The 25550-nt window shown below is 40.9% G+C and overlaps 2 protein-coding genes across 2 annotated transcripts; one reads left to right on the top strand and one right to left on the bottom strand.

Moving 5' to 3' along the window:
- The first annotated feature begins 781 nt into the window (after positions 1-781).
- Positions 782-12378, top strand: LOC147523393 (Protein kinase superfamily protein). The gene is made up of 21 exons (XM_086598423.1): positions 782-1081; positions 2262-2805; positions 3200-3454; positions 3915-4039; positions 4159-4203; positions 4289-4370; positions 4484-4552; positions 4637-4807; positions 4910-4975; positions 6036-6104; positions 6227-6361; positions 6483-6556; positions 6848-7105; positions 7997-8085; positions 8167-8243; positions 9926-10048; positions 10137-10179; positions 10270-10316; positions 10424-10494; positions 10575-10626; positions 11767-12378. Exons 2-21 carry the CDS (start codon positions 2638-2640, stop codon positions 11842-11844), a joined length of 2097 nt encoding a protein of 698 aa, XP_086454549.1. The 5' UTR covers positions 782-1081; positions 2262-2637; the 3' UTR covers positions 11845-12378.
- A 421-nt stretch (positions 12379-12799) lies between these two features.
- LOC147523392 (proteasome assembly chaperone-like protein) lies at positions 12800-24609 on the bottom strand. Its single transcript, XM_086598430.1, has 7 exons — positions 24478-24609; positions 24352-24399; positions 24243-24289; positions 13743-13809; positions 13614-13657; positions 13349-13406; positions 12800-13269 (listed from the first exon to the last, which is right to left on the bottom strand). The coding sequence occupies exons 1-7, from the start codon at positions 24538-24540 to the stop codon at positions 13219-13221; spliced, it is 378 nt and encodes a 125-aa protein (XP_086454556.1). The 5' UTR covers positions 24541-24609; the 3' UTR covers positions 12800-13218.
- Between the last annotated feature and the right edge of the window lie 941 nt (positions 24610-25550).

Raw genomic sequence — 25550 nt, 5'->3', positions numbered from 1 at the left:
TTGTGGCTGGTTTTAAGAGAGAGTATGTTCATCCTTTGTTGATTTTAAGAGTTTTTATTTTCGATGATTTTCAATTTTTTCACCCAAGTCCGAAAATGATGGATGGTTCGCTTAGGAGCCAACCTTATATGTATATATAATAGAAGGAAAGAAACCGTTTTATTATGAGATTTTCAAATTTATTGACCGAGGCTTTATACAAAAGTGAGTGTCACACACTCTCTTATTCATTTTCTTTCTTCCTAAAATTACCCAATCTTTCTCTCAATTTCACTCACCCGAGATTTCTCTCTTGCCTACCACCACAACCACCACCACCACCTTCTTCCTCTTCTTTCCAACAACATCATCATTATCTTTTATCCTCCTCACATTTGTTAACTCGAATCTAACTATCGGTCTACACTTTACTGTATTATTGCGGTTTTCTAGTTTATAACAACAAAGGGAAAATTCCGACTAGGGTGGGACTTGTTTAAGGGATTCCTTAGTCCTGACACAACTTTGTACGGAGTCTCTGCTGATCCACTTAGAAAATCCCTTTAAAAAAAGTAAACCCAATCTTTGATTCCACGGTCATTACATTTTCTCGGAAATAAATTTCCGAATCCAAATCAAAGTCCTTCACTGCTGACTGACTGACTGACCACACGAGCACACAAAAAGACAAAATTAACCACCACAGAAAACAGCGCACACTCGGTTGATGGTTCCTTCCACCACCCCCCTGCTGACTCAGCACCAAAAAATATAAAATAAAATTAAAAATCTCTTCTTACGTGGACCCCACGTCCTCTATTAACAACCAATTTGCAGCTCCACATTTCTCTTCTCTCTCTTCATTCCATTTCATTATTATTAGAAAAAACAAGCGGAATCCTAAATTTCCTAATTATCAATTTGCGATAAATGATGCGAAAAATAGGACGTTCCGCTTTTCGTTAATGGCAACGATCATTTCTTTATAAAATTTTTTTTTTTCTTTCTTCCTTTCAACGGCGGAGAAATTTAGAAGAAGAGAAGAAGATCGGTGAACAAAGTGGACCTTTGTTTTCCCATCTTCAATCTTCAGTTTTACTGGGTATATATGTTTCTAATTTAGATCTCGAATTTGTTTTATATATGATTGATTATATTTGATTATTATTGTTAAAGTTAACTTGTTTTGAGGTGAATAAATAGATAAAGTTTATAAATTGAATAAATAGATGTTTAAATCAATTGATGCAAAGCTAGAAAGTAAGGATTAGAGCTAGTCAGACGAATTGGAAATAGGGGTAATCCATTTTTTTTTTAAAGTCGGGAAGCTTGCCAATGTTATAGTATTTAGTCAGTAGTCAATCTTCATTTGTAGTTGCATTCAAAATTAGTAGACCTCAACTCCTTTTGTATTGATGAGCTAAGATATGCCCATGGACTTTTGACTCCTTTTTGGTATATGTATTTTTGGATGGTTTAGATTTAGAGACATATCATGAGATGTTTCCAAAGATGTATTAGAGCTTCTTCATATTGATTTGGGGGGAAAACATGTTTAAATTGAAGGAGGTGGTTACTTTGAGGAATCTGTGGATCAAAAGAAGAGAAAGCGTTCACTTGTGAACACATTGTATGCAATGTTAGGGTGACCATTTTTTCCGTGGTTTTAAGGGAGTGATTGTATCAGTCCCAGAAGACTACCTTGACAGAATAATGAGAGCCTTACTTGATAGCTGCTGTCAAACATTGGATTAGGACCATCTAAGGCCAATTTTGCGTCCCTAATAGAAAAAAAGAAGCATTGAGGGTGTGAAGGTAACTGTATTTTCTCATATCAGAGACCGCTTGTTATTCATCCTTCCATCTTTTGAGAAGAATGAGAAAAGCCCCCTTAACCATCGACAGAGAGAGCCACTCCAAAAAGTGGACCTATACCACTATTTTATGGGTTGATTTTGTGGATATAATTTCAACAAATATGAGTAAATTTTGTGTCATTTAGGGCAAAAAAGGTTTTTTTTTTCTCTTTGTGAACACTCCAATTAATATGGTCATAAATGAAGGAATGGACTATTGTGAGGATGTTGAAGTCATCTCACAGAGGATTCCCTAACTTCTTGTCATCCGGACCACATGAAGGGGGCTGAAAAAGACGATTCCACACATGCACACACATATACTTTATGCCCTCTGATCCATTTTAATTGTTGAATTTTATTCATTGTTTGAGCTAGTGCTTTTCTGCTGGTATTCTAAGTAGGGTGTTATCTTTGATTCCACAGATTCATACTTGACACGTACTATTTCTATCTGGCTTATGTGGAGAAGATTGGCGTTGATCACCTCTTAAAGTGATTTGTTGAGTTTGATCTTGTTCTGTTGAAGGCCTATACCGTGTTTGTTGGACCAAATCTGACGCTCATGGTGTCTGACACGAGAATAATGATCCGAAGGGATGCTGGCAGGCTTATGCTTTTGAATGGTTTTGGCTGTAATTACATAAATGACAGTTTGATATAGAGAAGGGAAAAATGCGACCAAATTGGGAAGAAGCCTCTCAGCTGTTTGGTTGCAACCTCCTTAGTTATACAACCATTTATGTGTTCTGGAACTTCTAGATGTACAGGGTATGTTACTGATGTGGTATGAGAAAAAACCATGGAACATACATATGAAAAGAAATTTCCAGTTGAGTCAAAATATTACAAGTTATATGAGGAAGTTGGTGAAGGTTTCAGTGCCACTGTGCATCGGGCTCTCTGCATTCCACTTAACGAGATAGTTGCTATTAAGGTTCTGGACCTGGAAAGATGCAACAATGATTTTGTACGTAGTCGATCTGATAATATAACTTTTTTCGATGCTTATGCTTTGCATATGTTTTCGAGTACATTATGAGTTTTTTACCACAACCGTAACTTCTTTTGACACTTGCTTATACTAACTACTAAAACTACATATTGTATGTCATTTACTTGTAGTATTCTTTTTATAAATCCCTAGTGTGGACATACTACATTAACTTACCGACCATGTTCCATGTCATCTCTATGTCACAATGTTCTTAAAATCTCAGAGGACCTGCTATTTGGATGTGCCACATTTAGGCTGATTACTGAATCCTTACCGTGAATGAACACAGTTATGACTTATGGTTTAACATGACCAGTTTATGATTTTCCGTGATGTATTTTTAATTTTTCTTATGTTGTTGATACAGGATGGTATTCGTCGCGAGGTGCAAACCATGATCTTAATTGATCATCCAAATCTATTACGAGCACATTGCTCTTTCACAAGTGACCATAGTCTTTGGGTCGTAATGCCATACATGGCTGGTGGTTCGTGTCTTCACATAATGAAAACTTCTTACCCAGAAGGATTTGAAGAGCCCGTTATTGCAACACTATTGCGCGAAGTACTTAAAGCTCTTGTTTATCTCCACTCTCATGGACACATCCATAGAGATGTTAAGGTATAATGTCTTTATTAAAGTTACCAAATTCCAATCTTTTTCAGTGATTTAACCTTAGATAGTTATCATTACAAGTGTCTGCTATGTCTAGCATGTTCTTAAAAATATGGTCTCATATCCTACCATCTCCTTTAGAAGGTATGTGTTTTGTTGCTTCTCTGATATATCAAATGTTGTAAAAAGCATATCTTCTTTTGGAGGAGATAAGATAATTCTCTACATGATCTTCTTGTGAATAGTGTCTCGGGTTCAATTTATATCTCTTGCTATAAGTATATAAATAATACAGTGTTAATCATGGTTTCTTTTATACAGTTAATTAGTTAGTATATTGGGTTTGCTTAAATAAAGTAGTTTTATCTTTTATCAAAACATTTTTAATTCTCTAGAGACCAGAGTGTTCTATCGCTATCCCCTTAGTCTGAATGTGACATGGTTAAAATCCTTCTCGTCTTTGTAGGCTGGCAATATCTTGATTGATTCTAATGGTGCTATCAAGTTAGGAGACTTTGGGGTCTCTGCATGCATGTTTGACACTGGGGATAGACAACGCTCGAGGAATACATTTGTTGGAACTCCATGCTGGTATGTTCATGATTTTTAAGGTTTTTCTTTGAGATACTATTGTTAGTTGAAATATTGCTTAGGTGCATTGGTTTATTTGTTAGAACTCATGCTTCTTTCATGTTTACTCTGTTTTATAGGATGGCCCCTGAAGTTATGCAACAGTTACATGGATACGATTTTAAGTGAGTGGACATACCATATATTCTCTTATTTAAAGGAGTGCCTTTTTAATCTAGTCCCATCTTAAGTTTGTTGTTTCATTAACAGAGCAGACATATGGTCATTTGGAATCACAGCACTTGAACTTGCTCATGGTCATGCTCCATTTTCCAAGTATCCACCGATGAAGGTAGCACTCTTTCCAATTTTATGAGATTTTCCTGTTTGTTTTTCTCAAAGTGTCGTTTCACTTGCTGGGAGAATTAGTTTAATTCACTTCTTACTTTTTTCTCCGTATGACAGGTTTTGCTGATGACCCTACAAAATGCTCCACCAGGCCTCGACTATGAAAGGGACAAGAGATTTACAAAGGTTTGATATTGTAAGGAGTTTTTTTTCTTGTAGATTTTTTAAACTTTTTCTTACTAATATTATTTTTGATTGTGATCTTTCTAGTCCTTTAAGGAAATGGTAGCTGCTTGCTTAGTGAAGGATCCAAAGAAGCGCCCTAGTGCAGAGAAGCTTTTGAAGCACCATTTCTTTAAACAGGCACGCCCGCATGAGTACCTGACTAAGACAATTCTTGACAGTCTCCCTCCACTAGGTGATCGTTTTAGGCAGCTAAAGGTGTGGCTTTTATCATGTTGTTTACTGGGTCTAGTTTGTTTGTTTTTGTAGACAGGTCATATTAATTCAGTTAGTTTGCACAAATTTTGTTCATGATTTCAGACGAAAGAGGCCAACTTTCTTGTACAAAACAAGCCAATGTATGGGGATAAAGAGCACTTATCACAGGTAAAGTCTCATATAGATTTAGTTAACCTTAAATGTCGTTTAACTAGTTTATTGCTGTCATTTATTTTTTCTTTGGTTCTTTTATTTTTTATTCGTTATTATAAGGTTTGTTGTGTGGGATGTTATATAATTTTCGTTGCATAGTCTTGGAGTGGACAAGGCCCCAGAATCCAGTAAGTCCTACTTTGGCGTCATAAAAAGTGTTTGTACTTTCTCGGTGAACATCTTTGAGGGAAGTGATTACAATAACACTCTTTTTATTGGACGGTTTAAACCACAGTTTTCACCTTATTGTTTCTAAAAAGAGGTTGGGTTAGTATTTAACCTAGGGTCATCTATTAGTCCAATTGGAAGTGCGTACAAAGTTCTGTCCAAAGTCTTTCTGTATTATTAAAACTGCATGGGAAGGGAAGGGAGAGCTAAACAAAGATTACCATGATGTACGTTGACGATCATCCAGCATGTAATGTTAATAGTTGAAGATAGAGAACGGATTATGGCTCTGAATTAATTTATCAAGCAAAACTTCTACATCCATGGTGCAGTTTTTTATGGTAGTGAACTAGCGATGGTTTGCCATCTACCTTTTTTAAAGCTCTGAAGACAAGGCAAACGGATCGTTTGTCCACGTGATAAAGTTGACGAGTCCCTGAGCAAGATCACTTCTCAAACTTGTTGATTAGAGCTTGTATGACTGTTGTTTGGTGGCTTATGGAATTGGGTGTATGTCTATTTCTTGACTTGAATTTGCATATGAAAATTGATGATTCTTCTCTGCTGAAACAACAAGGCTAAATTGCAAAAGCTTTTCGTACTTTTCCTAACATATTAGAGCACTGGACTTGACAAAAGTTAAGTTATTTGACCTTTCTCCTCCATGTAAGAGAAGCTGTCTGTTTTGTAATTTGTGACAGTAGATAGTAGAAGAACTTTTACTATGAATATTTTCCTTTTGGCATGCTTCAAATTGTACAGAAGTAGTAGTCTCACTTGGAAATATATTGTGTTCATATTGCTGATAAAATAGACATCCTGTGCTGAAATTCTTTTCTCCTTGCAGCAAGAGTACATACGAGGAATCAGTGCATGGAATTTTAATCTGGAGGATTTAAAAACTCAGGCTGCACTTGTAAGGAGGTCCAATATCCGGTTGGATGACTATTTTGTTAATTCTGGTCCATATTCGTCAAACTATGTGGAAACCAAGTGATATGAATATTTTTTCAAGAGTGCTGCTGTGTTTTTTTGCAGATTCAGGATTTTGATGAAATTCCTTCAGACGATCTAGATAACAAGCATAATGATGGATATGATGATGTTTGTTTTTCAGAACAGACATTGTCCCCAATAAAGTCTAACGGCTCTGATTCTGCACCTAAGCAAGAGGTATTGTTACTGAACCAGAATAATCACTATTTAACATGTCTTTAATAGAAATTTTTCTGGTCCCAACTTCGGATTGAATCTAAGATATTTTTGGCTCTAAAGAACCTTCTATTTATTTCAGGATGAACTCAACGATCTTCAGAATGTGGAGGATCCGCTCGCTTCATTTCCTACTCTTCCTCTTCGGGCACTCAAGTATGTTTATTTCTTCATGTACTTCCAAGTCCACCAATTCCATTTGGTTGAGAAACTCTGTAGTGCAGAGATGGCATAATGGCAATTCACAGCATTTAATTGAAATTGATTGCAGAGATTCACACAAATGTTGTTTACTACAATATTTGAGTTTGTTAATTTTAATTGGAGATCACCTAATCTCTTGTTTCCACGGTTTAGTTTACATCACCACAACCACACGGTAGTTGAAACAGAAATTGAGCTGTCTAAATTTTTTGTGGAATTTATGCTGACGTTTGGTTGTTGCAGAGGTTGTTTTGATGTTGGTGAGGATGATGTGAATGCAAATTGCCCAGATTTGAAAGTTTCTCCTCAAACAGATTCTTCTCAAACGCTTGAACAACAGTCATCTCCAAGGGCCGAGGAGCAGGAAAGAATAAAAAATCATAGCGACTTGTTAGAGAGAAGTAGCTCTTTGCCCCAGTTTGTCATTCCTGGAGAACATAAAAAGACCCCGAGTGAAAATGTGCTTTACCCTTCAAGAAATATTAACGGCATTGGCGGCAGGTATTTCAATCTAGCATTACTGGGTAATTGTTATTCCTATGCGTTGATTAGTATCAAATTTATGTAGGCTGACAAGTTGGGCATGTTAAAACAAGATCAATTTCTGAATTGGGGTGTCGACTGTTAACTTTCCACTTGTATTTATGTACTTAGAAGCGAAATTTTCCCTGGTCTCAAAAAAACCATGTGTGGTAGAGCAACATCAGCCCACACGTTTTTATTATAGAACTGATCATGTGGTATTGTTTCTCTAAAAAGTTTACACTTCTGTCACGATCTGTTAATTGATAGAAAGGAAGGATCCAGATTGGGTAAGGGACAATGTGGACTTATCCCTATTAAATAATCTGCATATATGCCCTTCATAACTAGACAATTAAAACCCCACTGATGTGGACAAATCCAATATACTGATTTTAATTCCTGCTGATCTTAATCACTCTCAATACTCCCCTTCAAGGTTGAGTTAAGATATTAGTCAAACCCATTTCGATAAGACTAGACTAAAAGCCAGTACGACTACTAGACTTGGTTGACATGTCTGCAGCTACTCAATAGAGACTTCTGGGTCAATAGTTGTTATACTTGAACTATACAGAACCTTCTTAATGGAAAATGAATAATATGTTAAAAACGTCAATATGCTTATTTTGCGCATGGAGAACCAAGTTGGAGGCAATTATAACAGAGGCTTGGTGATTGTTATATTGTCTAATTTAACCGTGTTTTTTATCCACGTTAAATGGTTATTATATCTTTTGCATCGCTTTGAATTGCATCTAAAAGTATTGGGTTTTACCAAAATTTGCCTCTAGCAATTTTCTGCACCATGGCTCTCTTTACTTCCAGAAAATATTATAAGATAACAGTTTTGACATCAATATTTTGAAGGGACTGTACCCAACATAAGTATCAAGTGGAGAGAAACTACAGTGGTCCTTTGTATCGTCAAAAGCGGGAGGTCAATGAGTTCACCTCTGGTATGTCATATCTGTTGACTCTCTGTATTTTCTACCCCCTGTTATATCATCCTCATCTTTTCTCTGGTTGCTATTGCCCAGCGGAGGATACCTCGGAAGGGACAGTTGTTCAGCTTAAGGGACGTTTCAAGGTTATGTCAGCGGATCGCAGTCCCAAGGTATGTGAAACTGTTATCGTGTATTATCTGGAAAAAATGAGAACATTTGTTTTAGGTATTTGTTAGTCATGGTTACTGTGTATGCAAGTTATAAATGATCTCTTTCTAGAAGTTACATTTTATTCTCATTCCTATAATTGTAAATTAGAACAAGATTTATCACTAAATAGTAGAAACCTATCGCAACTCTTTCAAGGCAGCTACATTTAGTTTCAAAAATAGAAGACAAAAATGAAAAATTTAATTGATCTCAGGTGCATAATCCTGTTTGTCCCTCTTCTTTTAGTCCTTGGCAGTAGGTCTTAGCTAATGTACGTTCAAAAAGTTCTGTCATTTTATCGTTCACTCATCAATGTTATCAGTAGTGTTACTACAAGAAACAACATTTCTAGTGTCAACCTTAGTTATATTGACACAGATGCGTGCGGTCGTTGTATTCGACAGTGAAAAATACCAAAATTTGATGTATATCACTTATAATATGTGTGTACTGTGTCTGACATGGATGCGTGGACGCGTTCCCGACACAGATTATTTATGAAATATGTCGTGTCCATGTAACATAGGTTTCAACATCAGAAAAATTGTTTTCCATGTTGGTAATGCATATAGAAGAATTATGGCACATTAACGTGTATCCAGTTGGGGAGTCGGGTAATCGTACTCTCTTCTATTGTCTGTACTTGTGAGCTATGGCACGACCGTGTGGCTTTGTTTGTCAGTCTCGTGTGGGTTAGAGTTTCCCGGTAGTTGAAGGAATTGTTAGCTTTCTGGCTCTTGAGGGTTCATATTCCCTTGAGGGAGTTGAGGGTAGCATATTGTGGAAAATTATACCTTTGCTATCATGTACCTGTGGTCGAGGAGGAAAGTGAGAGAGATTTCAAGGATATATCTCACTTTTGGGGGAGAAGCTGATTATCTCATTCAAAGGTTTGATACTTCTTGGGTCAAATATTTGGGAGGAATCGAGGGACACACCATTTTGGAGTTTCATTTTCAGATAAGATTCATTGTTGGCAGTTGTAAATGAGCTGTCTGCTGTGGTTATTTTGATTTTTGTTTTGCACTTCTAGTATCTCATCCTACAGCTCCCATTATCTTTTTTGTATATACTTTACTGACTGGAAAAATAAAAAAAACAAAGGAAGAAAAATGTTTTCGCCTATCAAGAAAATAAAATAAAAAATGTTCTCACCGATAAAATATTTATAGTAGGTTGAGATTACAACTGACACAACATGAAAAAAGTACATCAGTTAAAACAACCACCCCAAGTGAACTCCAATCGTGATTTCCGAACCATGAAATCCTCCCACTAGCTACAAAGTACAAAGTTATCAGAGTGAATGTTCCATATAAACTTTAGTCAAGTGCACAGAAGTCCCTTATAGCTAAAAATACTCCTGAATGTCTGCCCCCTATGCCTTTAAAAGTTTAAAGTGGTGCTGGTTTCAGTTTTAAATGAATACCACACATTAGAGCGAACGTGTGAAGTGAACTCTAAATCCACCAATGGAGATAAATGGCCCTCTATGTTAATTGTATGGATAAGCATCACCTGACTTGTCAACACAATTGATAAGAAGTGTAATTTTGTTTATTTGTTTGTTTGTTTGTTTGTGTATGTGTATGTGTGTGTGGCGATTGGTCTGTGATTATCTGCTCTGTTGTTTCTCCTTCAGGGTGCTACAAACAGCATGGTCACCCCATTTTCTGGAGGTTCAACAATTCCTCCTCCCACTCTTACAGCTGCTTCAGTTCTTCCATCACTGCAATATATATTGCAGCAAAACAACATGCAGAGGGTTTGTCTCAATTGTGTTGTTCATTACTTGTATATCTTTTTACTTGGCCTTTCCCACTCTTGACATTTCTTCTTGGCAATGCTGACAGGAACAAATTATTAAGCTGATTAAATATCTAGAGCAAAGCCCTGGTACTGCTTGAATAAATTTTCTTTTAGAGTAATAACTATCGTCATTCATGTATTAAGACTTTTGAACTGATCATATTCTGGATGATACAGGTCCTCAGTCTGAGGTTGCTGAAGCTCCCATTAGTGACCTTTCACAGGTATAAAGAGAAGTTTTTATTTATATTTGTTTGCGTGATAACACTTGAAAAGAAATATGCCTTGTGTTCGAATGGAATTATCTATATTGATGATATTGAATTTTTAGAATATGCAAGGATCTCCAGCTTCTGCAAGAGAGAGAGAACTCCAAAGTCAAGTGATTCAGTTGCAACAAAGGTATGAGACGGACTGATTTCCCAACTGACACTTGCTATTTTTTGGTTCACCAGCACTGAATTTCTTTTTGTTGTTGTCAGCATTGGAAGTATAGTTGAGGAATTGCAGAGACTGAAAATGAGAAACGCTCAGGTGGTGATTAATCTTTTTGTTTTTATCTGTCTCCCTGTGGCGTTGTTTATGTGTGTAGATTAGTGAGCATCTCCTTTCTAATCGTAGTGAATGAATGAACGAGTCTCATTGATCTGGACTGTTTCATTGCTGTTGAAATTTGCATATAGGGCAAAACTTGTCAACTTTAAGTGGTCTACAAACTCCTAGGTAGCAGCACCCCGAGTTCATCATAATAAGATTTACATTACGTCGAAACTGACAGTTTGAGCTTGATTTGGATGGTACCCTCCACATATTTATTTTGGAGGGTCAATCCCTGTTGACTGGTCATGGTTTGTTACTCTGAAATGACTAAATTACCTCTGTATGGTCAATTAAAATAAAAATATAGAACTGTCCTCTCCTAAATTTAGTGATACGCCACAGATCTAACATAAAATTGGAGTTCATGGTACTCGTAATTGGTGCATAATTTTTCAAGGCACATATACAAATTAATGTTTTTCGACAGCCCTACCCTCCCCAATGTTGGAATACTAGCTAATCTTGTGTTATATCAAAATCCATGATATCCAGTGTGGCCCGTTGATGGATTATTGTATGTCTTCCGTGTTTCGAAAGCGAGATTGAAGGGGGACACACCTATTAATAAATTCGTTATGGCAATTTGGTTAAACATTGCCATTTAGAGTAGTTCGGTGTACTGTGCTCGATGCCTATTTTTCTGTCACAAACTTAAAACTGTTGGAACAGTTAAAGTGCAGAGTGCTATCCTAATGAAGCCAAAAAGGTGGGGAGGCTATGTCAAATTAGCACTTCCAATAATTGTTGACTTGGTCTCGTCGATGCTCTTTTAGGCTCGTTACCCTTTCACTATATGACATATTGGTTGATGCATCATGCTTGATGAAGGCATTTAATGGTATCTAGTGGAGTGAGATGTGATCAGCTGTTTGATCTGCCATTTGACATTGATTTGCATTGCACATTTTTGCTGTTGCACATTTATCTTTTTTTTTTTTTGGAAGGCGCACATTTATCTTATTGAGTATTGCAAATGCTGTTTGTGAGTAGACAGGCAGTTCAGTGTTCTTGAGTACCACCCACTCAAGCTTTGTAGTCCTATATTCTGAATGTGTCACTTTTACTGTTTTTCAGCTAGAGAGGCAATTGAATGTGTTGTTACCCACCAAGGAAGTTGATGGAATACAGAAAGAGAATCAAAAGCAGTCATGACATTTATCTTATTGAGTTCTGCAAATGCTGTTTCTGAGTAGACAGGCAGTTCAGTGTTCTTGAGCTCCACCTACTCAAACTTTGTAGTCCTATATTCTGAATGTCAGTTGTACTGTTTTGGAGCTAGAGAGGCAATTGAATGTGTTGTTGCCCACCAAGGAAGATGATGGAATACAGAAAGAGAATCAAAAGCAGTCTACTCAAAATGTGTTGTTCTCCTAAAACAGGGTTCAAATGACAAACATGGTATTATTTCCAGAATCCAGAATGCGATGTTGGCATGTTTCTTCAGTGTGTTTCTCCATTGTATTTTTAGTGTAAATTATCATGTATGGACGTAGGTGAGATGCACACATCCCAATTTTGAGAAAAATATTAATTAGAAGTTCATATATGTTGTCATATTTGTTGTAATTTAATGACCGAGCGTGCAAATTTATACGATCACACGTAAGTGAAAGAAAATGCGGAAGGATCATATTATCATGGGAATTTTTCAGTTCCTTATTTTTATTTTATTTTCGTTGTGCTCAATTTCAAGCATGTTCACATTGTTCATATTATCAAACAACGCACCTCAACCGAGGACGCAATAAGGAAATCCATTTGAAGATTGCCAACTAAAAGTTCTGATTAAGATGGTTGGTCGAACGCTCCTGTTCAACTTGGGTCGACGCACAATTGCAAATGGTATACTATTCAACAATTAAGATGGATATGTAGAAGACCCAGTCACTCATCACACATAATATTTGTCATCCTTCTTGCTCCTAATTAGTGTGCCTTGTGTGTGTGTGGATTTGGACTATGGTCCGTGATGTTTTGCTGCTTCAACCAACAAAAGATGTCATCTTAGGAAGATAGTAACCAATGTGTATACAATCCAATTAGGATGGGCAAATAAAAAATGGTATCAGTAAATAGACACATAATTTATGACAGTGAGTCTTCGGAAGATTATACAATCATTAAAGTCCTCGTAATGAAGATCGACATAATAAAAATTTAGAATGATATCAAGATATCACATAAAACGCACATACAATCCAAATAAAAATTGGTAACGAGCAAGTAGAAACATAATTTATGACACTGCGAGTCGTCAGACTAAGTTTACGATAATATCAAGATATCAAATAAAAAGCACATTTTAGAGTATAGTGACTAGTGAGTTTTTGGTATTTGGTCTGGTTAAGGTAGTTAAAGAATAAGCTTGTTCAGAAGGACAAGTATGGTCAGACAACATGGAAATTTGATGAGCTTGTGATGACATAACAACGCCATGGCTCTCTGTTCATGCAAACCACAGTTGGGACAATAGATGTGATCTTGAGAAAATCGAGCTGCTTATCTCGAGAGCTTGGTCATATTGAATTACCAAAGCCGGTTTTCTACCACAGTGGAAACGATAGCTTTAAGTGTCTCCTGCATGGAAGCATAACCATAAAAGCCACTTCTAACAGAATTTTTGAACAAAATAAAAGAAGTATGTAGTGGATCGTACCAGAGAGTGGTCTTTAAGACCAAGCGAGAGCACCAAAGGCTTTGGAGATCTAGAACTACTGCAGTACAAATTACAACAGAAACTTTTCAATATGATTGCGGAAGGTGTAAAGTAAGAACATTCACCGGTATGGGCATCTTTTTCTGTCCGTCTTTTCTAAAGGTTATATAAGGTCAATGCCATAAACTGTATCAGACAAATTAAGCTACATGCCAGTAGTCATATCAGATCAAATATTAATTCACTTTAGCTGGTAGCCAAGTACCTTATGTGCTGAATCAACTGACGTCCACATGCCATTAGCATTGGCTGCAAGATTGTTGTTTTTGAAGATATCAGTATATAATGATCTACCACACTATAAACCACGATGAGAATCTGGAAGTTAGCTTACCTCATCTCGTTTGCCTAATATCACTGACACACTGTAGGTTGGATCAATTGACATTCCCTCTTCCTTCCTGCCAAACATTTCACAAAGGCAATGCTAAACATAAGTTCACCGCCCAAAAGAATGAAAAATAAGAATAGACTCATCAACTAATGAATAGCTGCATAATATGAAAAACTAGTCTTACCAATATGCATCAGGCTAATAGATTTTGAAATTTGTTTAAAATACGCAACAACCACCATGAGTGTACCGTGTTTATTTCCAGAGAAGAAACGGAAGTACCTAAGCTCTGATTTTAGTAAGGCTGTGTGCTCTGTACGTAAGCAAATTAAACAACAATTTGCCTTGGTTACCTCTACGAAAAATCTATCCAAGGTATGACGCAAACAATCAAATATTTGTTGCTAAAGTTTTTGGCATCTCCAAGATGATTCTTGTGTTGTCTAGAATTACAACCTCTAAACTTGTATATCTCTTCTCTTTTCTTTCTTTTTCCTTTCTTCTCTCTCTTTCCTCTTCCTTATATACCTCATAACTGCCTCTACTTCTCTAACCGCTCCCATCTCTTCTAACCGCTCTCCTATCACCATGATCTCCTTTCGTGTCCCATGTTCACAAATCATCCACCTGTCTCCCAAGTCATCATGTTTTGACTATTGTGCTCCAACTCTTTCTTTCCCTATCCAGCAGCTCTCTTAGTGCTTAGACCTTCCGCTGACCCTCATGCCTTTTAGGATTCCGCGGTCGTTATATGTTTCGCGGATTATCTCCTGTGCTTGTTCTCCTTCTTCTATTATGTTGCCTCGGTCCATAACACCTGCCGCCTTAGTAGTCATAAATTAGGCTGATACAAATGCCCCCTCTCGGTCCGCGGACCCTTAGTCCGGGGTCCGAGATACCCTCTGCCAACTGAAGCCGCAGTGCCTGGGTATTACGTCCTGGCACCCATCAAAAGCTGAAAGCCATGTTAGTCAGCGTTGGGCCCATTACTTATGGCCACGTGTCCTTCTGGCTCAGTTTGCATGTTCCACACTCCTCGCGTGTCTTGCACGCTTCCAACAACAATGATGGCCTGCCACACCTGATGCCTCGTTTTCTGCCCCTCCACGTGTCAATCATCAGCTGGCCCCTCCTTCATATTCTTTGGTTTTCGAACTCTGAGAATTACTTTACTACCCTTGGCGCTTGGAAACCCGTACAAACCCTTCCCTTTCTCTCCCTCTCCATTTTATTTCCTCATTCACACTTCTCCTTTCAACTCCCTTCTTCCCTTGTTCTCCTTTGTACAACCGTTAAGTTTCTTCACTTCTCTCCTCCCTCACGGTGATTCTCCACTGCATTTGCACCAGATTCGACTCTTGCTACTTCATTTGCTTGCTGCTGCCTCGTAAATAAGGTTTGTTTCCTCTTCCTTGTCTTTTTCGAGTCTTTGTTATACACTGTAGCTTGGTTATTCACTGGTGACTTGTGGGTTCCCCCACTTGTGCATTTTAGATCTTTCATCTTTTAACCTCTGTGATTAGTATTGTTTGTACCATGTCGGCTTCTGAGTCGGCAAGTTCGTCCGCTGCCAGATCCCCTAGATCTAGGTCTCCCTCCTCTAAGTCCAGCAGCCCCCTTCCTGAGGGATTTGAGTCCGCGGCCACTGAGTCGGATAGTCATATTGTTGTCTCCTCCACCTCTGGCAGACCGTTCAAACTCCCTCCGCCCCCTTCTCATTACCGCTGACCTAACCTTGCCGCGGTTAAGGCGGCTTACAATATCCCTGACGATGTGGTTTTAGAGCACGTGTCCGGGGTTACTCATTTCCCTCACTTGGTCAAACCCCGACCGGGAACTCTTGTAGCCATGGTAGGCCAGATAGTGGCCGGTTTGCGTTTTCCTTTGTCCTTATTAGATGTAGAAGTTTGTAACCATTTCAACATTCCGCTATGTCAGGGTATTGACAATTTCTGGCGTGTTATGTATGCCGCTAACTTCTATAACAAAACCAACTCCCCCAAAATCCAACTCCGCGACATGATTGCCCACTACTACATAAAAAACAGTACTAAATTCGGGAGTATAGGCTACCAATCATTCTGTAGCTATCCGCGAAAGAAGACTTTTGTTCTCAACATCACTTCTTCTGACAAAGTATGGCACCATTATCTGTTGTATGTGTCTGGGAGCTTCCTGTCTGCTGACATACCTACTGAAGTTTCTCTGAAGCATTTACATTTTCTCTCGAGCGGTAAGTGTAGTCAGACCGCATATGTTTCTTCTACACATTCTCATAGCTAACCCCATGTTACTTTCTTGGGCACAGGTTGGAGACCAGACTCGCACTCTCAGCTATACTCCGGTGTCACCTCTGCCATCTTCCAGCAACTGCGCGACCTTGGGAGTGATCAGTGCGATGTTCTAGGCATCGACCCGGAGAAAGGCACCCCTCTCCCTCTGGATCCGTCTCTCAAGGATTTTGGCAAGTACCAAGGCCCCTTCTACCGTCTGCCTCCTCCCAAGGAAAGGTTGTCCAAAGCTTCCCCCCCCAAACCCAAGAGGAGGGGTTATACCAAGAAGATTTCTCACTCCCAAGCTGCCGCTAAAAGGGCTGCAGCCGCTAAACCACCTCCCACCACCGCTGAGATTTCTCCAAGCACCACCCCTAGTGCCCCTGCACCTTACTCTTCCCTCGCCGATTAGGAGGTCGATTTTGAAGCTACAGGTTCTCCTTCACACCCCCCAGATATGGATGCCACCAAGTTGAAACTTTGGGACAGCGATGAGGAAGAGGGAAACAATGATGCTGCGGCAAAGAGCCCTCCCGCTAAGAGGTGCAAAACAATGGAAACTTCCGCAGCCCCTTTAGCCCCAGCCCCAATATTACCGCGACCAGTGCCATCTACATGTCGCCCAGGCAAGGAACCCGTCCCCGTTGGACCTGAAGTCTGGCGTCTTGACTTTCGGGCTAGGGATCGTGTGGTCACCACTCGAGACTCTGCTCTGAACAACGCTACGGTGGCTGCCACCCTATTCTTCAGTCCCCATCTTCCCCGCGACCAAGCCTACGGTGAATCTGGGACGTTTGCTGCCCACCGCGCTGCTATCTACACCGGCTGGGAGAAGGTATGCCTCTATCCCTTTTTCACTTTGTGTTTTATGTAGATAACCTACTAAACAGCTCATTTGTGTTAAGCTAAGCTTGGATGTAGGCTACGTCATCCGCGGTCTGACCAACACTCTGGACACCCTAGAAGTGGTAAAGCAAGAGATTAATGGGCCTGAAGGCTGGAAAGCGCGATACGCGCGTCTCGAGAAAGACTGCGATGACGCACGTCTTGCGGCTCTCAAATCCTATAAACTGCACCAGGCTGCGGAAGAAACTTTCCACCAACAAATGTCTGAGCTACGGGGCCAAGATGGAGGGCGAGAGAGTAGCCCACGAGGAAGCGGCCCAATCCCAGCTTGAACAATCGCTGAAGGTTGCATATGACCGTTTCCACGTACTGGCTGAAAAGAAGATAGACAGAGAATTACAAAGTCGGCAAAGATCTCGCCACTGGCGAGAGACTTCTTCCCTTGCCCTCCTCCCCACTATTCCGTTGTTGGTCCTTTTCTCTCCCTCGCCACACCAAGATGATCCCCATGCCGTCTCAAAAGGAAGTAGCTGAAGATCCTAGCTCACAGGACGCGGCTGATGAGCAGTAAATTGCAGAATGCTTTCTGTGTATTTTGTTTGGCCATAGGTTGCTCTTAAATACCTTGTTTGTATACTATATGTCCCGTATTTCTGGGTGTTCCCAGCGGGCTATCGCTTGTGCTTTTGAATTTTAATTCACCGGTTCGCGGTAGTTTATTATCTCCCTAGCCAGGGGTTTTATTATATTGCATAACCATTTTCACCCTTCCACTGCAATTGCCCCATCTTAACCTCTTGATCAAGAGGATGCTTGTGGGTCACTCGGTTTCGCCCCTCTTTGGTTTCTACTTGGGGCCGCTCAGTTTGTCCCCAAGTTGGATTCGGACCTCGTTGTCCACGAAGAACTCACCCCCTTCGCTATCTCTGATGTGCTCTCGATTGAGGGCAACTCAGTTTGCCCCCAAGTTAGTTTTGGACCTCATTGTCCGCGAAAAGCTCAACCCCCCGCTATTTCTGATGTGCTCTCGATTGAGGCAGCTCAGTTTGCCCCCAAGTTAGCTTTGGACCTCATTGTCCGCGAAGGGCTCACCCCCCACCCCACCCCACCCCACCCCCCCGCCGCTAGGCTGTCCATCCTTGGAGCTATCTGGGGGCATCTCATTTTGCCCCCAAGTTTGATTTGAATTTCCTGTGCCTTGGTCAATTTCCCTGCACACTTGCAATTAACAAAGCAATTCCTGGTGGATAAAGTGGTACTCTATTCATTGATAAATTACGTAACACAAACGTCATTATAAACTGTCACTACATCACAAGAAGCCGCAGCTTCTATTATTGATTCCAACATTGTATATATTATCACTCATAGAAGCTTTTCAACATTCTGACGTTCCAAGGCCTCGCGATGTTTTCTCCCAGTGGTGTCTGCAGCCGATAGGTTCCTGTACTCCCCTTTTCTACCACGGTATAGGGCCCCTCCCAGTTAGGCCCTAACTTTCCATCTACCTCCTTTTTAGTTGTCGGTGTCACTCGCCTCAGAACGCGATACCCCACCTGAAACTGTCTCGGCTTCACCCTCCTGTCGTACTGCCTTTGTAATCTCCTATGATATTCCTCTAGTCGTATGCGGACTGTGTCTCTCCTCTCCTCCATGAGATTCAAATCCGCGGATCTCATTAACCCCTTCTTCCACCGCTCTGATTCGGGTTGTCGCCGCCACCATCTCTAAGGAATCACCACCTCTACCCCATATGCCATGGAAAACGGTGACTCATGAGTGGAGGTTCGCGGCGTGGTTCGATATACCCATAGCACATGATTTAACTCGTCTGCCCACGCCCCTTTTTTATCCTCCAGTTTCTTCTTCAGATTATCCATAATTGTCTTGTTGGAAGATTCTGCCTGCCCATTCCCTTCTGGGTTATAAAGAGCCGCAAATCCCAATTTTACTTTGAAAGCCTGGAGGAAATCTCGCACCTTCCCACCTGTAAACTGAGTCCCATTATCGGCAATTATGGTGTGTAGCAACCCGAACCGACATATGATATTTTCCCACAGGAACTTCTTCACTTGTTCCTCCTTGATCTGTTGGAGCGTCATGCCTTCTACCCACTTGGTAAAATAATCGGGCCGCCAGCATAGCATATACGCTTGCCATCGCCATCATTATATCCGCCTTTGCACGCGGCCGGTTGGTATCGGTTGGCATTCTCGCGATATCTTGGCATACTTCGGTTGCCTCTCTTTCATGTGGCTCGGTGGGGCATGTATCGAATGGCTCCCCCAAATCTTTGGCATTTCTCACACCTCTTTTGGCATTTCTTACTGCCTCTCTTCATCATGTGTGGCCGAAATACCTCTGCGTCGTCCAACACTGGCGATCGTTCGTTCTCTTCTCCTTGAATGGCTCCATAGTCCCCTCATGAACCTCTCCTAAGATCTCTTTGCGCCTGCCGTGACCCTAAACATCTCAACAGAGGTCCGCTGACGTTCCGTCTGTACAAGTCTTCATCCATTAAAATATATCTTTGGGATACCTGTTCCATTTTCCTTCTTTCTTGTTTATCATCAATCTCTATCCCTAACAAAAAATTCTTATGGGCTCTATCCATTCTGGCTCTTCCTCCGCGGTCACCCTCACCTCTGCATTCTCTGAAGTACTTGGTTTGTTCAACACCTTGACCTCGATTGATCGCCCCTCTGGACCCGGAAGTTACAAGGCCATACATACGCCAATGCATCCGCGATGTCCGTTTTTCGCCGCGAAATGAATCGGATGTTACCAAACTTACTGGCTTTTCTCTGTAATACCAATACCTCCAGGTACTTCGCCATCCTGGGGCATCGAGCAGCGAATTCTCCATTCACCTGACAAATCACCAAGTTGGAATCGGAATACACTGTCAGCTCTCTCACTCCAAGGTCCGCAGCTAATTCTAGCCCCACTATCACCACTTCATACTCTGACTCATTGTTAGAAGCCGCAAAACCCAACTTCATCGACAATTCAAGGCGATTATTCTCTAGGGTAACTAATATCACTCCAATTCTATTCCCCGTGTCAGTCGCGGACCCATCTGCGAATACCCTCCATCCCTTTCTCATGTCCCAAGAGTCTAACAAATCCCGGCTGACCTCCCCCTCCCGTTCCATGATCATCTCTTACCCCCAAGTTGGGTATTCGGCGGGGAACTCAGCCAAAAACTCTGCCATAGCTTGTGCTTTTTCCGCTGTCCGGATTTGATACTCAATGTTATATGCACTCAACACCACGGCCCATTTCAGCATTCTTCCTTATTTGTCCGCCTTCAACGCTTGTTTGAGAGGCAAGTTGGTGACCACGACCACAGAGTGAGCCTCGAGCGGCTTCACTTTCAATGCCGAAAACACCAATGCCAGTAAGAAACTTCTCGATCTTGTCAGATCCGGTTTCTCGTGATCTAACATTGTTTTACTCTGGAAGTACACTGGCCTCTCTACCTTGTCCACCACCCTTATCAACACAGAACTAATTGCATATTCAGACACCCCCAAATATAAATACAACTTTTCTCTTTGCCCTGGTCGCGACAGAATCGAAGCCTTTCCTAAATACACCTTCAACTCTTAGAAAGCTAGTTCGCACGTATCGGTCCACTGAAAGTCCGTTGTTTTCCTCAAAAGTAGGTACAACAATCCACACTTGTCCGATGACTTGGAAATAAACCGGTGGAGTGCCGCGATTCTTCCCGCTAACCGCTGAACCTCCTTCACGTTTTGTGGTGACTGCATTTCTACCAACGCCCTAATCTGGTCCAGGTTAGCTTCGATGCCGCGGTACGTGACGATATATCCCAAAAAATTTCCAGATGTCACCTCAAATGTGCACTTCTCAGGATTCAATCTCAGCTTGTATTTCCGCAGAATCGCGAAGGTCTCCCTCAATCCCTCCAGATGTTCCTCTTGAGTCATATGCTCTTCTCTACCATATCATCTATGTATATTTCCATACTCCTCTTGATTTTGCTTTCAAACATCTTCTCCCCTGTCCTTTGAAAAATTGCCCCTGCGTTTTTCAGTCCGAAAGGCATTCGGGTATAACAGTAAACTCCTCCCTCTACTATGAACGCGGTCTTTTCGTGATCCGGTCCGTACATTACCACCTGATTATACCCCATCGAGGCGTCCATAAAGGAAAAAACAACTTAAACTCGGCCGTTCGATCTACCAGTTCATCTATCCGCGGCATAGAATAACAATCCTTCGGGCACTGCCGGTTGACATCGGTGAAATTGACGCACATCCTCACCTTCCCCTTTTTTTTGGGTACGGCGACGATGGTAAACTGACACTCGCGGATTATTCTTGCGGCTTTCAACCTCTGCACCTCCTCTCTTATCCCTTTTGCATATTGCGGTCCATGCAAAAACTTCGCTGTTCTTTGTTAACAAAGCAACTAACTCCGCCTTCCAACCCTCTGGCAATTCAGTCCCAACAGACACCAGTTTCTTTTCTTCCCCCCCCCGTGATTCATAGTCTCGGGCCTCATCTAGCGTCTTTCCCCTCCAACCCGTCTTAACTTTGATGTTTGAAGTTGTATACGCCCTCCCCTCTCCTCCCTCCTCCTCCCGCGCTTAGGGATCAAATCTCTAACCACCACCGGTGAATGTTTTGATCGCGACTTGGTCCCTCTTATCTCATGTTCCGCCGGGTCGGAAAGCGGACCACGATAGTATGTGGATGGAACTGCTTTCATTTCGTGGATCCATCTTCTTCCCAAGATCGCGTTATCCGCGTGAGGATTATCTACTATCATAAAACGAGTGAACACCGTCCATCGGGTCCCATTCTTACGGTAACCGTAGACTCTCCAATGGGTTCGTCATGCGCGATTGAACCCCAAACAGATTAGTTTTGGGGGCTCATCTACCTGCGCTCAATGCACATTTCTCCATCGCCTAAAACAACAAGTCCACCGAACTCCCGCAGCCTATCAAAACCCTCTTCACCATATAATTATCCACCGCTACCGAATTACCAAAGCATCTTCACGAGGCGCCGTTCTCGCTTCGAGATCGCTTCGGGGTGAACTCTATCCTTCCGTCCCCCATGGCAGACCCGGCTACTGGTCGCGAAATGCATGAAACCTCATTTATCTGCTGTAAATTGGCAGTCATTCTTACTTTATCCCGGTGAGCATTCCTTCTCATCGTCTCCCTATTGAATATGACATTGATTGTACCTAATGTCCTGGCCACGGCCGGTGCTCTTTCAACTGGATGCATCTCCTTAATAAACTCCCTTAACAACCCTTTCTCTATCATTCTCTCGATCAACCATCGCAATGCGAAACACTCATTGGTAGTGTGATTTCTGATCTAGTGATAAGCGCAGAACGGCTTATCTTCTAATTCCTTAGGTATGTTTCGCAGACCTTCGTAATACTGCATCCCTTTAATCAGTGGCAGGATTTCATCCAATGGTTTATTCAGCGGTGTGGATTCTATGTCGCGTTATGGTTTTCGTTCGCAGACCTCCCTCCTAACTTGGTCTCTGCCTCTCTCTGATTTGCGTGACTCCTCCCAATAAGATCCCCCCTCTCTTGTCGCAGCTTTACCTTTGTCTTTCCGGTCCTCCTGTTCTACATTCTGTATTGACTTATCTGCCTTCCTCGGCTCCTTGGCATTCCTCTGTAACATATCCTCATAACGGATGTACTTCTTAACCTTCGGATACAACGCATGCAGAGTGGCGACCTCGATTTTGGATACAGATTCGTTGACTCTGGTTCCCGGCTTCAATCCATGTTGGAAAACAATGACTGCAGTGTGCTCGTTCAGACTTTCCACTCTCAGAGTCTCCTCCTTGAATCTACACAGGAATTCCCTGAGCGTCTCACTGGACTTCTATTTAACATTAAATAGATCCGCAATATCCACTACCCTCCTTTTATGGTGAATGAAGTGGTCTACGAATGCCTGCTCTAATTCCTCGAACTTCGTTACACTCCGCGATGCCAACCGATAGTACCAGTCCGACGCTCCACCCTTCAAGCCGGCGGGAAACATCATGCATCGGAGTCCATCATATCTGCTCTCTTGCCACAGCGGCATCTACTGCCTGAAATGGTGCAGGTGGTCCGCCGGATCGCCCTTCCCGTCGTACCTCTCGAATCTTGGTTGCGTGAACCTCTTGGGCACCTCGGCGTTCCAGACTGCATCGGCCAATGTATTCTGATTGAGCCCAGCCACCACCTTCTTCACCACCCCTTGACTCTCCCTTTCTGCCACTCGATTCCTTTCTCAGTCCTTTTCAATCATCGTTTGGACCATCTCCAGTGTAATGCCTTCCCCCGGATCACCTCTTAGCCGATGACGCACTTCCTCATGCCTGCCTTCCACTTCACTATTCTCTGGCTCTCTTATATCTTCCTCTTCCTGTGTGGATCCTCTTTCTTTTCTCAGACAGTCATTCTCATTTCTCAACCTCCCTATCTCCTCTTGCAACAGCCTGGTGGCTTCCCCCGCTACCTCTTGAACTTCCTCTTCCACCTCTTCCGTTTCTTCCATCTCCACACTCATAGTCTCGTCTCCCACTCCCTCAATCCTCACTTTTTTGGGTCTCCCTCTTGTTTTCTTCGCTACAGTTGCCATCCTATTCCCTTTTCTTAACAATCGCTTGAACATAAACCTTCCTCGTTCGTTGTCCCCACAGACGGCACCAAATGTGTTGTCTAGAATTACAACCTCTAAACTCGTATATCTCTTCTCTTTTATTTCTTTTTCCTTTCTTCTCTCTCTTTCCTCTTCCTTATATACCTCATAACTACCTCTACTTCTCTAACCGCTCCCATCTCTTCTAACCGCTCTCCTATCACCATGATCTCCTTTCGTGTCCCACGTTCACAAATCATCCACCTGTCTCCCAAGTCATCATGTCTTGACTATTGTGCTCCAACTCTTTCTTTCCCTATCCAGCAGCTCTCTTAGTGCTTAGACCTTCTGCTGACCCTCATGCCTTTTAGGATTCCGCGGTCGTTATATGTTTCGCGGATTATTTCCTGTGCTTGTTCTCCTTCTTCTATTATGTTGCCTCGGTCCATAACACCTGCCGCCTTAGTAGTCATAAATTAGGCTGATACAATTCTGGAATGTGATATGTTAATTCTAAGTCCTCAAAGACCAGTCTTATAAACAAACGAGTCAATACATGCAGAGCAGATGTTTGGTTTTTTACCAAGCAGATCGAAAAGTTCACACAGTGGGCATTCAGTAAAACTGTGCAAAAATAATTGGGACCCTTATTGTTAATTGGGAGATAAAAGCCAAAGTTTATAGTTAACCTACTACATCAAACAAGAGATGTAACGATGCTATTCTAAGAGAAGACGGGAGGCAAACCTGGCATGTAGTATTGTACCCATACTTCCAATCTGAGATGCCATAACCTAGCAAAGGAAGGTAGAAAATAAGAAACTAAGGGGGAAAAAAAACCAATAGGATTACTCACAAGAATATGGTCATCGTAGCTGCATAAAACAATGTCCGTTTTATTTCCCTACATTTCAGAAAATGAAATGTGAATCAATAAATAGGACCTTAGTAACTTTAAATAGAGAGAAGAGGGAGTCGATACCTTGATATCTAAGGATAACTTCTTGTGGGAAACTGGGAAACAGCGGGAACTTGATTGCTCCATAACTCTTCTTCCGGGTTAGTTTGTTTGTTTGTTTTTTTTTATCAAATTAAAAAATAATTCGGACAGGCAAAGACAGAGTCAATTGGGCCCTCAAGGGAGTCTAGGCCCAAGTATTGAGTGTTGACCTTTTTTTACAATTAAGACGACAAGTTTTCGTGATAAAGATATGGAGAAGTGAGAATTAGAGCGTTTCAGTTTTAGTTTTTTTTTAGTTTTTTTTTTTAGTTTTTTTTATTATTATTATTTTATATATATAATAACCCATCACATGATCACAATCATCTTTCAATGCCCACCTAGTTTTTTTTTTTTTTTTTTTTTTTTTTTTTTTTTTTTTTTTTTTTTTTTTTTGTTGTAAATTTAGTATTTTGTACTAACTTTTCCAACTATTTTTTTACATTTAAATTTAACCTATTTGTCTTTATGATACCTTGAAGGCCTTAACTAAATATCCCATAAAAAATCATCTTGGTTTAGCATATATACGTATGAGAACAACTACAAATTATTAACTTTCTAAACCCAAATTTCTTTGACTACACACGGAGTGTCATTTCTTCACTAAAAACAACAAAATCATTGACTATGCAAGTATCACACTTTTTATTTTTCCCTTAGTTATTTTGATAATGATATTGTAGAGATCTTTTTCTTGAGTTAGATCATTGAAGCAGAGAGTTATAATAATACATAGGAAAGCCTACGCTCAACGCTAAACAACCAAAGCTAATATTATAATATAAACCTACCATAACTTTCAGGTTTCCCTCTAAAGCGCCGCATCTCAAGTCTCTTAAGTCTTACTACATAATTTATTCAACATAGCATGTCGAGAAAGTTCAGTAGTAGTATAGATTTAACTTGTGGCAACAAAATATTTGGAAATCTCATCAACTTTTATGAAGCACCCAATACTTGCACTTGCCTTCGCCCTAGCTATTAGCCACTCATAAATCTTGTAATCAACATCATGCAAAGCGTTAAATGCTTATATTCCTAAATTAAAATGT

This window comes from Coptis chinensis, chromosome 1, assembly GCF_015680905.1.
Source record: "Coptis chinensis isolate HL-2020 chromosome 1, ASM1568090v1, whole genome shotgun sequence".
NCBI lineage: Eukaryota > Viridiplantae > Streptophyta > Magnoliopsida > Ranunculales > Ranunculaceae > Coptis > Coptis chinensis.
Note: the sequence above shows the minus strand (reverse complement) of the source record. Positions and strands in the feature narration are given on the sequence as shown.